Here is a 15,709-nt window from a genome sequence, read left to right as displayed (position 1 = left end):
TAATAGCAGTTTCATAGAGAGGTATTATGATCATATATATCTAAAAGGTAATTAATTTGATTTATTATACTTGAAAAATCCTGTCTGCAGTACGGGCGTCATCTGGAAACTTCATGCTATTTTATACTATCGTTCTGAAGCCGAAATAAATGTTACGAATTGATGACAGCTTCCAGCTGCATGATAAAAATAGCCCCTTCTCTTCACAGGATCGTGTTTCATGTTATCGAAGATGAACCAAATCTGACCCATAGACGTCCGCAGCAGGGGGAAAAAAAATGATACAAAATAAAAACCTTGGCCATTTTTAATAAACAATGCTCCCTAAAACGCGGTACCTATGTGGTGAAATGGAACCCACCTTCATACGTTCAGCAGGTTCAGGAAATCAGACCTGCCCCTCATTCAAAATAGAAATCTCAGTTATTAATCTTTCTGGGTGAATTTGGAAATTACACCCATTCTGTTACAAATGCCACCCACTGCACAGAACATTTGCACGGAGGTTCTGTGAGCCTTCGAAAATACACTTCCGCGTAAACACATGAACGTGTGTCCTTCTAGAAACACCGTTCTTTCTTTACGTACAAATGTAGACAGGGAGAGGGGTAATGTACAGATACGGACATATTTGTAATACAATCAGCGACCCGAACGGTGATTTCGGTGAGCTTGTGTGCATCTGCGGCAGTGACCGTGTGTCCCGTGAGTTGTAGCCACGGCACAGGCAATGTCCGTGCCCGCCACGGGACACCCCGCGCCCGCGGAGCCGCTCCGCAGGCCGGGCTGCGCGGCCGCGCTGGGCCCCGGCCGGGCCTCTCAGCCTTGCCCGGCCTCTCCCCGGCAGCAAAGCCCCGCTGAGCAGGGAATCGCCGGGCACCTTTTGAGGAAAACGTGCTGATTCCCGCGGGAACGCCGCGCTGGCCGCGGGGATCGAGCCCTCGTCTCGAGTGGCCGGCGCGCACGCGTGCGTGGGGCGGCGGGCGCGTCCCGGCCACGGGCGGGCACAGCCGCGGGCGGCTCCGCAGCCGTGCTGCGGGTGCGAACGGGGTGCGTGCGTGTGCAAATGCGGATGGAAACTTTGTGATGGTGATACACGGTGTGCCCGGTACCTGCACAGCTTTCTTCGTGGGCGTATCGCTCACGAATTGCTCTCCCTCTGAGCTCCAGCGGCAAAACGCACGCGGGTTCTTTTAGCGTCAGGTCACTTGACGTACTCTGCCCTTTCCAGAGGGGATCTCCTTCCCCGTCCTGCCTGCTGGAAGCGGGCTTTGTAGCGGGGCTCCGGCTCCGCGCCGGCCGCGCCGGGGCTCCTGCTGCCCCGGGCGTGCAGCGGGGCTCCTGCGCGCCCGCCGCCCCGGCCCGGCCCGCGGCCCGGCCCGCTGCTCGCTCCCTTTGAAAGCTGCTGCGAGAGGAGCGAGGGTTCTGGACACAGGAAAACTTACAAAGTCAGAGCCGTTTACTAGCGTGGCCAGAAAAGCAGTAAATAAAAGCGCCGATGCTCCGTGCATCAGCGCAGGGACTGCTGCTTCCTCACGGCTAAAAGAAGGGCGATAACCAGACGAGGCCAGCGCGGAGCGGGTGTCCCCATTTCAAACAGTGTCTGGCCTAAAGAAGCTAGCTTTGCCTTATGAATGCCGGACTTGCCTTTTAATAAATTCAAGCGATCATTCCCAAACCATTAAAGCGACCTGAAAGGCGAGTCTTTCGCGGGGGAAGTGGAAGCGCCCGATTATTGTTTTGCATTTAACTTTCTGAGTGCAAACGGCGCAAGCACGGCCGGGGGTTGCCACCCGAGAGGGGCCAGCGCACACAGCCCTCCACACACCCGGCAGAACAGCCTCCTGCACTCTCCCCGCCGGCACTGCCGTCCTGCTTTGGGTATCTTCAAACACTCTCCCGCGGCGGCGGGAGCCTTCGCGGGCGCGGGAGGCTGCGGACGGCAGACATCGGAGCCAAGCTTTTTGTCTAGCCCGAAGCAGGCAGCGCGGAGCGGCGCGGGGCTGTCGGCACGGCCTGCCGTGGGCTGCGAAATCTACTTTTCCCACGCAGGAATAGTACCGCGACACCATCTCCAGAGCCAGACATCGGAAAGAAAGTGATGGCGCCCGTTGAGGCTGGAGGGCTAGGGTCGGTGCTTCTCCTCGCAAGCCTTCGTGAATAAATCCGCAAAGGGAGCCTTGCTAGAGGAAAGTTGACTTTAGGGACTAAAACAGCGCAGAAACCCCCGAGAGAAACTTCACAACCTCTCTGCCTGAAAAACATCTCTCTCTCTGCCGGGGATTTCAAAGCACTGCTCCCCTCTCCAGAGCCAAGAGAACAGCGCAAGCACCAGCATGGCGTGGACTTGAATTCAGCATTAACAATTCCAGCCCCAGTGATCGTCGCTAATTCAGAACATACACGGGATGGAGTTCAACCAGTATCGCACAGTTCCCCCTCACCCCAGATAAAAAACCTACAGCAGCAGCAGCAACAACATTAGAATCATCCTTTCTGCTGTAGGACGCTCAAACAAACCTCAGACTGAAAGTTTAAAAGAAAACTCATTAGCCAAGTGTTCCAATCCACACAAGTAACAGATCTGTGTTAAGCGACCACTAGGGACTTTACACAAGTTCAAAGAAAGTTACAATACGCATCTTTAAAATATCTCACCCTCACCACGTTTCTCCGGGTTTACTTTACAGACGGGTGGCTCAGACGAGCTCAGCGATTCTTTTTTTCTTAGATACGCCCAGGTTACATTTTTTATAGACGATGGCCGGTAAAATCGCCGAGACAGTTACCCTGAAAGATTCGCAACAAAGCAACATTTTCGGCGCATGAAACACTTTTTCCCCCGGCTCTTTTGCCCGGTGAGCTACATTTCCTCAAGTCCCAGCACTTTCTGCCCCGGTCCCACCGGGCTCCAACTTTTCCTATGTCGACAAACCCTGCAAGGTGGCGCTCTTTTCATTGAAAACTGGTACGAGCCTTACAATAATAACATTTTGTAGAAAGTAAAGTTAAAGCGAAGCCTTCCCACGGGTGCTGCGGGGAGCAAGCGGCGATGCCGAACTGGCAGGAGCAGGGATTAGGATGAGCAAGACAAACTCTCTTTTTTTTTACCTTTTTTTTTTTTTTTTTTTTTTTTGAGTGGTGGGGGGTGAGTCTTATGCTCTCGGGCAGTGGAAAGTCTCTCCGAGTAAGATCCCCTAATGTTACGGACAAAGAAATATCCTTGCGGAGGGCTGCTGAGAGGCAGGGCTGTGCTCTGGGCGGGTTACCTCTGCCGGGGCTGCGGAGTGCCCGCACTGATGTGAGGGGAGAGCGGCTGCCCCCGCACCCCCGCCCCCCGAGCGCTTAATATGGCTATTGACTCGCTGTACACATAATATTTCTTTAAAGAAGCTGTTAAAGTGTCATCTTGGTCTACTGGAAGGTCAGTTTGTGCAATTCACTCTATGACATATCACAAGCCCTCGCAGCTTTAGCCAAGCTCATGATTTGTGTTGTCTGTTGATATGTTGTCTGCTTAATGGGGCGATCATGCAAGCTACAACCAGGAACAAAGCCCAACAGTTCCAACAACCGTAGCTAAGTTAGTGGAAGCAGTACAGCTTGCAAATCTATCAAACTAAACTGCAAGGAAGACAATCTGATTTAGAGAAAAGGCGTTCTGCTACAGTCATTAAGCACAAGTAATTTAGATTTTTTATATTGTCTTCTCATTTACAAATTTACTGTATCAACGCCAGCCAATGGAACGAATTTCTTAAGTAAATGAGAAATAAATAAAAGAGATAGAAAGATAATCAAATTACATAAAATAATTCTTATGCCCTACATTTATTTTTTTAGAAAGCTATTAACACTAGCAAAATTATAGTAATAATAATAACATAGCATAAGAAGTAATTGATTTAAATTAACATCACGTTTTAAGGAATATCAGCAAAGAAAAAAAAATGAAGGAAAAAATCAAATAAAAATACACACAACAACAACAACGGCCTTCGTCAAACAGTGCTGTACTTCTTGGAGTAAAAGGCCCAAGGAAAGTCATGAATCCACTGCCTAAGAATTAGTTATGGTCATAAATGCCTTAAATTAAAATAGCAACCGAAATCTCCTCTGTTTTAAATCTCCTAATATATGTTATCCGAATTAATTTAATTTAGGGACCCAGTCTATGCAGATTCATGGACAGTGTTGGACTGGAATGCAGCACTTCTCGTGTAACAATTCCCCACATTAATATTTATGTAGCATATGCAATCTATTTCTGTTATTTTTATGGTTGTTATTCTATGTCTGCAAAGGTCATTTAAATTATACTGCGGCCGAAAATTTGTTTCATAAATTTTGATATAAATACTAATTACACACTATAGTAATGCCAGCAGGGATCCTTTCATTTATCACATTTATATCACCTTCGCTGCTTTAGTGATGACATAATGGAAAGCAGTGAAAAACTGGGACAGTTTTATTCTAATATCCTAAAGCTAGTAGGAGTTGCAGCAGGTTGACTTAGTGAATAAGAATTCCTACCACAATTCTTGGGATTTAAGAATCTTTAATAAGGTACGAAATGTTACCAAACAGTTCTGTAAACTAAATTTTACATACCAATTCTTCTAGCCATAAATATTGAATATCTTGTAACAGGTATAACCGGACCTTTACATGCGGATAAATATGGAAATTAGGATTTATATACATTATGTTCTGGTATTTGCCAAAAGCAACGGACAGATATAGTTTATATCTTTTTTTTTTTTAATATCACTTTACATAAACAAATGTAACAGTTTGACACGCAGATCCAGGCTTTCACTATACGAATTTCTTGACAGGACGTGTAACAACATTTTACTGCACTACTTAGACTGGACTTTGGGACGAAATGTTGCACTTTATACAAAAAAGCACATTAATACCAATAATATTCTGTTAGATCGACGTTTAGACTGTAATAATACAAAGTAATTCACATTTTGATACACATTTACTAGAACATTCTTGCCATTCAGTACAAATAGTTGAATTTCTACCTCTTCCCTCTGCCCCCCCACCACCTCCGCCCCCCCGCCGCCGCTCCCTCCCGCCCGCCCCTCCCCCCACATATATGCAAAGACCACAAATCCACATATCCCCTTATTCAACTTGCGATATAACTATTTACAAAATCAAACAGTACACTTTTTTTGTTGTTTTGTTTTTGATGCTAATAATTCTGTATTTACAAGAGGGGATGGGGGGGAAGGCCGCTGCCCGAGCAGACATGCAGTTGGCGATCTCTAATCAGTGGTTTCCAGTGAAGCCCTACACAGTTGGCATTTGCCCTGGTAACCTTGTCTTCTTATGCGTTCTACTAACCCCTTCGCCTACCAAGCCTTGGAACAGAGCACAACAGTCAGGAAAAGAAAAAAAAAAAAAAAAAAAAAAAGAAAGAAAAAAAAGAAAAAAAAAAGAACGGAAAAATTAAAAAAAAAAAGAAAAAAAAAGAGAGAGAGAAATAATGGAGGACAAAAAAAAAATTTAAAAATTAAGTCTTCATTTTACTCAGTCCTGGGTCTACTGGCAGCATTTTTGTTTTTGTTTGCTCATTTAAATTTTGATTTCAGAGTGTCCATTATTTTGGAGTCTTTAAATAGGGTATTTGTTTGCTCGCTTGGGGCTTTTTTTTTTGTTTCGGTTTGTGTTTTGTTGTTGTTGTTGTTTTGTTTTAGCGTTTTAGACGTACCATTCGTTAAAATTTGATGTAAGCGTGCTGTGGCTGGACGTGTGATGGACTGCGGAGGAGGAAGGGGATAAGGAGCTGGCAGTCTGGTTTTCTGTGGATGGAGACACGATGGTTGGAGGGGTGGAGGACTCGTAGCCTGAGCTGGCGGCGGGAGAAGGCTGGGACCCCTGCGAGGATGATTCATGGACCTGCAAGAGAAAACCCGGGCAGAGATAGAGAGCGGCGGCGGACGGAGGCCTTCGCCCGGGGATGCGCCAGCCACGGGCACCCAGCAGCGGGCCCCAGGCTCGGGCTCTCCCGCGGGGCTCCCCGGCGGCCCCAGCTCCGGCCCCGGCCCCTGCCCGCCGGGCAAGGCCGGCCTGCGCCCCCCGGCCGCGTCCTGCCGCCGCCTCCCTGCCCTGCCCCTCCCCGGCCGAACCGCACCGACCGCAGGCCCCGCGGCGGGGCCGGGCCCGGGGCTGAGCGCGGCCCGGCGGGCCCGGAGCCGGGGCCCCGCTGCCGCCCGGGCCCGGGCCGCGCTCCGCCCGCACCGCAGGCACGGCCGCGCCGGCCCCGCCGCCCTCCGCCCGGGCAGGCCCGCACGCCGGGCGCCCTCCGTTTACCTTCATGTGCTTTCGGAGGGAGCTGGGGTGCGTGTAGGACTTGTCGCACATTTTGCAGAGATAGGGCTTGTCGGAAGTGTGCACATGCATGTGCTTTTTGCGGTCGCTGCTGTTTGCAAAGCGCCTGTCACAGCCCTCGAACTCACACTTAAATGGTTTTTCACCTATTGCAGAGGGAAGGGGGGGGGGGGGGGGGGGGGGGAAAGGGATCTGATTAAGCAGGGCCGGCCGGATCGCTCATTGTCACCGCACCGCCGGACGGAGCTCAGGGCTCCATTTCAAACACTTGCAACTTTCTAACTTCAGCGCGGCTCGAATCCCAAAACCTTGCTTCTAGTCTCTACCCTTTCCGGACCTCCGACTCCCGCAAAGCGCCCGATTCGGAGAGCAGCAGAGCTAAATAACTTTTTTTGCCCCCTCCTTTCCTTTGGAGGGGCGAGTTTCCTTTCAACCCCAGTCCCGGGCACCTCTCCCTCTTCACAACGCTCCGAGCGAGAGAGCAGGCGTGGCGGGATACTACACGCGATCCTCAGCGTCTGGTTCCCGATTTTATAGCTCGTTCTCGTAATATTTTACTCTCTCACCCCCCCCCCCCCCCAGCCCCCTCCCCCATATTTTCTTGCAATATTGAAAATTATCCGGTCCGAGAAATCAACGAGAGGGCAGCTCCACAAACCCTCGGCAAAAGCGCTAGGGAAAGCGGCTCTGGCTTTCAGCGTTCGGGGGTGGGAGTAAGGGGAGATCGCTCTCCCGGCCAGAGGCTGCAGCATTCCCACCTCCCACGAAGGAAAAAGTTCTCAGGAATACCGGCGCCTCCCCTCCGCACAACAATAACACAGTAACTCGCCGGGCTCGGTTTGTTTAATATCGCTCAACGGAATTAAATATTTACCGAGCCCTGAATTGCAGAGAGGAGACGAATGAGCTGCCTGCAACATTTAGCACAATTTCTCATCGTGCCACGGCCAAAACTGCCGAACAATAATTAATTAAAACCTATAAATTTAAACAGGACAGGTTGCTGCGATCCCCCACCCCACCCCCTCCGCCCTAACAATCCCAGCAGCAAACCCTGCCGTCCTCCCCCTCTGCCTCGGCAGGGATCATTTTCTTTTTGTTGCTGCTGCTGGCGTGGCTGTGACCGAGCTCGTTTTGCGGCGGAGCTCCGAGCCGGCCTCTCCCGGAAAAAAGCAGCGGTCCCTGGACCAAACCCCCTCCTCCCCGTGCGAGCCTCAGCCGAGCCGGCCCCCAGCCCCTCCGGCACGGCCCCGCGTCCCGCTCTGGCCCCGGCGCTCGGCGCTTCCACTCGCACAGAGAAAAGCGACAGAGAAGGTTACCGTACCTGTATGAGTTCTTTTGTGTATTTTGAGATTCTCTGATCTGGCAAACACTTTGCCACAGCCTGGGAAAGGGCAGGGGAAAGGTTTTTCACCTGTGTGGACTCTGATGTGATTTACAAGTTTATATTTGGCCTTGAAAGGTTTCCCTTCTCTTGGACACTCTTCCCAGAAACATATGTGATTGGACTGCTCGGGTCCTCCAACGTGCTCCACCGTGACATGAGTCACCAGCTCGTGCATCGTGCTGAAAGTTTTGTTGCAGGACTTTTTGGGGTTTGACAATTGCTCGGGCTCAATCCACTTACAGATGAGTTCCTGTTTGATGGGCTGCCTCATGTAACGAAAGAAGGCCCCTGCCCCGTGGTGGGCTGCCATGTTCATGTTCATGTGGCCGTAGCCGTGCAGCTGGGTCGAGGCGTAGTGCTCGGAGCGGGGGCTGGTGACCTGGCCGTACTGGTCGGGTCTGCCGTACATGTCTCCGGAGAAGCCCAGGCGCATCTGCCCGTTCACCACGTTAGGCGAAGCGTGGCTGGTGGCTTGTTCGTGCAGCCCCGGGAAAAGTATATGTCCCGCGGCATCTGTGTGTCCGTGGGGTCCGGCGAAGCTGCCGGCAGCGGAGGCGAAGAGGCTGTGCTGGGCGCTGGCGGCCGCCGCCTCCCCGAAGCCGCGGTTGCGGAACAGAAAGTCCCGGGTGGAGTTGAAGGCGGCGCTGGAATAGGAGCTGACATGGGTCGGGTGGTGGTGGTGCCCCAGGGCCGCCGCCGCGTAGCCGGGCGCCTGCGAGGTGAAGGCGGTCTGGCCGGCCGAGGCCAGCTCGTGGGTGCTGGGGTTGATTTTGAAGGCGCCCATGCCGTCGGCAAAGGGGTTGATCCCCAGCCCCACTTCTCTGTCCGTGACATCGGCCGTGGAGTGGTGGCGAGAGGATCCGAAGGTAGTGACTCCTATGGCGGGATACTGCGGTCCAGCATCCAGAAGCATCTTCCCAGCGTCGATGCAGCAACCAAAAAAAAAGCACGCGCGCACACACACAACGCGGAGAGAAGCAGCAGCAGCAGCAGCAGCGGCGGCGAAAACACCCTCTTTGGAAAGTCAGCGACGATCACCACCAAAGCAACCACATCAAAAACACCCCCTTCGGCATCAGCGCAGGGGGAAGGAAAAAAAAAAAAAGGAAAAAAAAAAAAAAAAGGGCTGGTGCGGAAGGGGGAAAGAGATCTTCGCAGTTGCAAATAATAATAATAATAAAAACGTGCCCCAAAAATATTCACTGTCTCTCTGCTTTGACTTTTCAGGGAGGTTTAAGTGGGGAGAGGGGGGTTGGGTGAGCTCAAAAATAAACTGGCTGCAAATAACAATAACGGCGAGAGTTCAACACAGGCAGCAAAAAAAAAAAAAAATTAAAAAAAAAACCAAAACAAAAAAGAAACTTCCTTCAGTGATTTTTTTGGCTATAGGAATGTTGCAAAGTGGCCGAGAGATTGTTTCTCTCTCCTCTTCGAGCTTCCCCACACTCACCCGATTTTTTTTTTCGGGGGGCCTTTTTTTTTTTTTTTTTCGCTCCGCAAAAAAAAGGCGCAAATCATGCACAATATTGTCTTTTGCGGTTTATCTTCCTGGGGAGAAACTTTCACCTCCTCAGCCGGGCGGTGAACGCGAGACTGATAGCGGCAATCATTCCTGCAGATAAATGAATTGAAAAGACGACACCGTCCCCCCCCTTGATGAATGGGAGCCGGGGGCGGAGCGCCGTGCGGGCGGACGTGGGCGCGCATTGGCCGCCGCCGGCTCCCCCTTCCCCGCGTCGCTGCCCCCGGCCCCGCCGGCTGCGGCCGCTGATTGGCCGCGCCGCCTCATCCATCGCAGGTATTGTGGCGCCCTGACACCGCTCTGACAAACGGGGCTGCGGCAGCCCCAACTTTTTTTTTTTTTTTTTTTTTTTTTTAATATATATATAAGGCTCTTTTTTTTTTTTTTTTGCTTTTGCCTTTTTTTTTTTTTTTTGCCCCCCACGAAAATATTTCCAGCGCATCTTTTTGTGTGTATGTGTACGCTAAGAAAAAAAAAAATCTATTATTATTAGGGTTATTTTGTCCCCCGCTCTCCCTCTTTCTGTCCCTCTGTCTCCAGCATTCTGATAATGATGGTTATGATGATTTCGTGGTGATCCTGAATTTTTAAGATCACTGAGCAACTTTTTAGGCTTTGCAAAGAGAAGCCCTATAGGGATTCGCGTCTTTTGAAGGTGTTTTCTTCTTATTTAAAACTGAAGCTCTCCGAGAGTAGGTGCTGGGTGCACTTGATCTAATTTTTAAACACCCGGCGTGATTTCTCTGTGTAGCTGACTCTATCCCTCCATCAGGTTTCTGAAATAAATCTTGTTTTCTGCACCCATCAAAACGCAGGTGGGTGAGCACTCTTAACTTTCTAATTTTGTTGTTGTTGTTTTGCCTCCTCTTTTTTATTTTCTTTCTCTTTTCTCTCTCGCTCTCCTTTTCTCTCGCTGTCTCTTGCTCTCTCTTTTACGGAGTCTCTCTCATTCAGGTAAAACTGTAAATTTTCCAAACCTACATTGTTTCTCCTCCTACTGCATGTAACTCACGGTTACTTTTCTCTCTCTCTCTTTTTTTTTTTTTTGGGGGGGGGGGAAGAAATTTATTTTAAGTCCTCGATAGGAGCAATGTAAATTTTCTGACATTCAAACCTTTTCTAGTTCACAAATCAGTCACCCTTGTCACAGTTATTGAAATTCCTCAACTTGCCACACCAGGACGGTGGAAAAAGCAGGCGGTGTCTTTGTTGCTGACCAGGCTTTTGATCGCCAGAGAAAATTTACTTACCTTCAGATGAGTGAGCAGAAAAAGAAATAACACTCCCTTTGATTTAGTTAGAAAAATGCAGACATTTGGATTCAGTGCAAACATACAACACTTGGTTGTTTTCTAGATGCAACCCTCGATTAACCTGTCTTTCCCCAGCTCAAAGTCTATTGAAAAACTGTGGATAGTTCTTTTTTGTTCCCGCTACAAAGAGCCATTGACTATATATTAAAATGATTGTTGAAATGTGTAAGTATGGTATTTAAAAGCAGAAAACCTTAGTGGCTTCATCAATTAAGCTAAGCAACATTTGTACAATATTTAAAACGATGCTTCGGCTCTTAAAAAAAAAATCTCAAGAAACTTTAAAATATAGACATCTTTGTGTGTGTATGTATGGATACACTTACGTATGTGCCCATGTGCGCACATATATAAAACTGGCAAATTATTTATTTACTCGGTCGCCTGCATATTCATTAGCTCTAATTATTTTCTAGTAACGAAAACACCAAAAGCTCGCTAAGAGTCAGACTCCATACATTTTGCCTTTGTTCAGCCCTTCCCTTGCCTCCTTCGCAGCTCAATCCGAGCCCCTCCAATTCCTAGTTCCAAACAAAGAAACTTTAAACTCATCCTCTCTAATTATAGCCGCTGGTAAGCAATCCGCAGCGCAGGTACTGGGGAGCCGGACCGCAGCGCCGCTGCGAGAACCCTTCTCGGGCGAGAACTGCCTCATTTTGAGAGGTATAAAATGGCCATTGCGGCTAGAAAACAAACAAACAAACATCAACGACAATAAATAAACTTTGATACGCCTTGACGGAATGTTTCACTGCAGTTTATCTGCAGACGCAGTGTGCCTGTGCTCGGTGCAGGAGATAGCTTTCAAAGCAGATCTGTTACGCAATTTTCCTTGGATCTCGGGAGGCTTTACAGGGTTTGGTGGGTTCTGGGGTGGTTTTTTTTTTTTTTTTTTTTTTTTTTTTAGAATAATGGTGAGCTGAATCTACACGTTTGCATTTATTCTACGGAATCTATTTGATGGAATTGCAATAGCTCAGAGCAACAGGTATACCCGCTCTAGGGAGCGCCTGGGTGTGGACGTAGTCTTAGGCGGGTGTTGCACTACTTTCTGTATTTGGTGCTAAAATTAAGCGAAGGACAGAGTTGTCAGCCTTATTGTGAAGTGTGCTGGGCGATGGCATTCGGAGAGCCAGAAAGTTGGGTAGTTCAGTGCTAGCCTGCCTCCCAGTGCAAGGGGAATCCAGTGATCATTCCAGGTCGGTGCAAAATGTACGAGAAGGCAGACGAGAAGGTATTTTTAGGAACCGTATCTAAATATACAGTGTAAGAGTGAATGTAAAAAAAAAAAAAATGTTGTGGGTTGTAGAAGTTATCAAGTGGGATTTGCGGTGCGCTCTCTGCAGGAAACGAAAGCTGCTCCAGTTCAAAGCCACATGCACCAACGTGACATATAAGCCATTAAAATATCATCCTGACGGCTCATTTCTGCTTCATCATACATTCCCTAACTGCTTCCAGAAAGCAAGAAAAGAAGAAATGAAGGATGACCGCCTCGATGCAAGCGCCAAAGAGGTGGTGGGTTCTTGGGGGGGGGGGGTTATTGTTTTCTTCTTTCATTCTTTCTTTCTTTTCCCTTCCCCTCCACCCCCAGTTTTATTTTCGCCAGTTCAGAAATGAGGGGAAACCTTCAACAGGTCGCAGGGGTAAGTGCCTGGGTGTACGGGGTGCCCGTGCAGTCCGGGCAGTTGGCTAGCCCCCACCGCCTGCCTCAAGGGCTGAACGAGAGCTCCCTGTCGTCGGGGGGGGGGGGGGGGTGGTCGTCGGGAGGAGGCTTGGCCACCCCGGGAAGAAGGGCTGGAACCTTGCGGTGCGGGAGGGGGCAGCGCCTCGGCCGCCCCTCGCCCACGTGGGGCAGGGTCCCGGCGGCACCTCGGCGGGCGGGGGAGGGCGGAGGGCCGAGAGCCCGGGAAGCACCGAAGGGGGGCTCCGACACCTTCTGTCGGACCCGGGAGCCGCGCTCGCCCCCCTGGAAGCAAAGGGAGGCTCGGCCCGGAGGTCCGCGCAGTGCATAGCGGCGGAGCTCCGCGGAACGGGCAGCGGGGCGCGCAGAGCGGGGCTGAGGCTCTCCCCACTCCGACTGCGGCCGGGCTCGCTTCGGACGGGCAAGCACCGGGAGCGGAAGGGTCCTGCGGCCGCCGAGGCAGGGCCGGGAACCCGGGGCGGCGTGCAGGGGGGGACGAGCGCTGACAATGGCGAGCCCCGTGGGGAGGCGTCCCGGGGGACGCGCTCCCCGCCCAGAACCTCGCCCACCGCCGCGCCCGGTGCCACGGGGGCCCTCCGGGGGAGCCGGCGCCCCGGCACCTCAAGCCCTGCTTTATAGGCGGGTGCGGGAGGGACGGAGCCCGGGAGCTCGGCCGGCCCCCTCCGGCCTCTCCCCGCCCCCCCGCAGGCAGAGCCGGGGGGGCTGCTCAGGGAACTGGGTGCTGCCGCCTGCTTCGTGCAGAGCCCGGGGAGGGGCTGCGACCCCGCTCCCGGCCCCGAGGGGCCGTCCCGCGTCTGAAATCGGCTGGGGAAGGGGCAAAGCTCCCAAACCCCTGCCCAGAGCGATACACCCGAAGGTGACCTCTGACCCGAGCCCAACTCAGTGTGCCAGCCCCGGGCACCGGCACAGCGCCGACCGATGGGGACTGGCGTGGGCTTCTCGCCGACCCCTTTCCTGTCACTCCTTTGTCACGCACCATCCCTCAGCCCCGGGGAGTCCAGCCCGTCGGCCGGGCTTGTCTCGGGGCTCTCTCCACCCAGAGACGAGAAACTTTATTTCTGCACCGAGCCCTTCCCGGGGAATGCTCCCTCCGCCCCGCGCGGCCGCGGAAAGCGCAGGTTGCGTGACAAGCCGCCGGCGGCGGGGCACACGCCGCGGCTGCTGCCGCCCACTCGGTCTGGCTCGAACCCCGCCCGGGGCCGCCGGGACCCAGCGCGGCGGCGGCGGCGGCTGCTCCGGCCCCGCTCAGCCGGCGCTCCCTCGGCCCGCTGCGGGAGCGAGCGTGCGGGGAAGGGGCGCGGGACGGCTCCCACCGCAGCCCCAGCGCGACACCGGGGGCGAACTGGTACCCCACACTAGCGCCCGACATCCCAACGCTTTGGGCAAGGGGACATCCTCACCCTCCTGCTCCGCCGACGGCACAGTGTGGATGAGAAAAACGTGCGAGGTCGAGCCAGAGTTTTAGCCAATATTTACTCTGAAATGCAGAAATGTTTTGCCTTCCTTTTTGTCATCTGGTAACCATTTGAAATATTAAATGCAGCGATTTTTTTTTTTTTTTTGTCCAGTTTCAACAAGTTTTGGTGAACACTTGGGAACTGAGCACTCCTCCAGCCTCCCACCCTAACCAATAAAGCACAACTCCTGCAAACCTCTCACTAGCGGGGCAATGTTGGCCGCTCTGACTTGGGAAAAGTGCGAGAATGAATGGAAGTTGACTAGAAATTTAAATTCCTATGGGATTACTAAAGTTTTGGCAGTAATTTTCATCACAGCAGTGAAAATATGGAGGACACCAAATTATTTATGAAAGATTATGACTGTGATACGATGATGATATTTTGTAATTAATATCATCAAGTGTTTGTCTTAGCACAGAGTTTTTGTTTACTAGCTTTGGAGTGCCTATAATAATAGTAGCGAGAGTAATAATAATAATATAGCGAGAGTAATAATAATAATAATAATAATAATAATAATAATAATAATAATAGCGTCATTTTAAGTAACTGATTCCAGATTCTAGTGTGCTTTTCTGTATGAAAAACCAAACAAACAAAATCCTGAGAATTTCAAAGGTATCTGCAAAAATTCAGACTCAGACACTGCATCCAGCCCCAGATCTGCTATTCCTGCAGCTCGAAGCAAGCTGTGCAAAGTTCTGCCTGTAGCAGTGGCAGTGCTCTGCCTTACAGAGAGCAAAGAGCAAGCTGAAAATTATAGGCAGGGAGAAGTGCCAGGGTGGTACTATACTAATCCTTGCTGAGACAACAACTTGTGTTGGAGGCTCGCAGAGAGTCCGGAATTTAATTTCGGGACGGAAGGATCTGTAAACAATATAGCAGAGTGGGTAAAAACTTGCCTTACAATAGCCTGCCAGAAGGTGAATGTCAGATCAAAGGAGAACTGAAAAGATGTCCTTTCATATTTTTTTTTCCCCCTAAATCAGCCATGGAAACTTCATGACTCCATAAAACATGTGCTGCTTTGCTGGGGAGACAGCCTCCAGTTTCCCCTCGGAGAAAGCTTCTCTTCCCCTCTCATTGCCTAACTAGTGTTTTGGTTTGGTTTCATGGGTTAGTTTTTTGGGGTTTTTGGGTTTTTTTCCTTTCTATTTGAATCCATGATGCCCAACATGTCTTACTCATTTCACATCACACACAAATGGTTTTGCTCTTAACTTTCTACCTCTCTCCCCAAACAGGAACAAAGTCAGGAAATGAGGCACAAGACTCCCCTTGTAATGAGGAAAAGAAAACGACTTTACAGAAACATCCTGGAAAAGTCAAGTAAGTTAAAATATGTCCTTTTTACAGTTCAAAGGAGACTGTATTTTTTTCAGCTTAGTGTTTAACGTACTTGCATAAACACAAATCAGCGACAGAACACCCCACCAGCAGCTGCCTAATCCTGCTCAATGCCTATTCATTTGGAGGTTCTAGAATTAATATTTGACGACTCTCTCATTGAAACAACAACCCCTGACCCCATGTGATTGCACTGTCACATTATTCTATGACATATTCATCTTGAATTCATTTACGGACGATTTGATTGGAATGAGGTTTGACATGTATTGGATCCTATTAAAGAAGAAGACTTTGATCTTGTTGATGGGGTTTACATGATATGTATCATCTTTACCAGGGATACCAGGCTTCCACAATGTGGTGTCTAAGTAGTCAGTGACTGACAGCTTATCTGACAGGAATACCTTAATCTTGAGGTCCTGAATGAAATATTCTATTTAAAATAAGCATATGATTTGCTTGTCCTAGGGTAGCTCTAGGTCACAAAATGTGAGAGGCAAACCTAGGCACAAACCGTTGCTTGTCTGGTAGCCGACTTCCCATTGTTCGGGAACCCTGAAATAAAGAAGTCCCCATAAGTGAATATGGGGCGAGGGAATAAAAACAAAGGCAGAGTGTGCT

The 15,709-nt window shown here is 50.3% G+C and overlaps 2 protein-coding genes across 3 annotated transcripts in view; one reads left to right on the top strand and one right to left on the bottom strand.

The window, feature by feature from the left end:
- Positions 1-4,541: 4,541 nt before the first annotated feature.
- ZIC1 (Zic family member 1) lies at positions 4,542-9,530 on the bottom strand. The gene is made up of 3 exons (XM_038146487.1): positions 7,676-9,530; positions 6,334-6,497; positions 4,542-5,919 (listed from the first exon to the last, which is right to left on the bottom strand). Exons 1-3 carry the CDS (start codon positions 8,649-8,651, stop codon positions 5,722-5,724), a joined length of 1,338 nt encoding a protein of 445 aa, XP_038002415.1. The 5' UTR covers positions 8,652-9,530; the 3' UTR covers positions 4,542-5,721.
- Positions 9,531-11,590: 2,060 nt separating this feature from the next.
- Positions 11,591-15,709, top strand: part of ZIC4 (Zic family member 4) — a 179,003-nt gene continuing 174,884 nt past the window's right edge. The window contains exons 1-3 of one of the 2 annotated variants that reach the window (XM_038146373.1): positions 11,756-11,772; positions 11,920-12,091; positions 14,983-15,067. In XM_038146373.1, the coding sequence (XP_038002301.1) occupies positions 12,053-12,091; positions 14,983-15,067 (124 nt within the window). In that variant the 5' untranslated portion in view covers positions 11,756-11,772; positions 11,920-12,052. Of the gene's footprint in view, positions 12,092-14,982; positions 15,068-15,709 lie in introns of both variants that reach the window. The other variant, XM_038146371.1, reaches the window with a different exon arrangement.

The sequence above is a fragment of the Motacilla alba genome, chromosome 9 (genome assembly GCF_015832195.1).
Source record: "Motacilla alba alba isolate MOTALB_02 chromosome 9, Motacilla_alba_V1.0_pri, whole genome shotgun sequence".
NCBI lineage: Eukaryota > Metazoa > Chordata > Aves > Passeriformes > Motacillidae > Motacilla > Motacilla alba.
This window is presented reverse-complemented; position numbering and strand designations above follow the sequence as displayed.

Bases quoted from the DNA above. Each gene is read 5' to 3' on its own strand.
- ZIC1 (XM_038146487.1), bottom strand. From the start codon at position 8,651: ATGCTTCTGGATGCTGGACCGCAGTATCCCGCCATAGGAGTCACTACC. The intron at 6,498-7,675 runs GTACGGTAACCT...CCTCTGCAATAG, and splicing joins ACACAAAAGAACTCATACAG to GTGAAAAACCATTTAAGTGT. The intron at 5,920-6,333 runs GTAAACGGAGGG...TTTCTCTTGCAG, and splicing joins CCCTCCGAAAGCACATGAAG to GTCCATGAATCATCCTCGCA.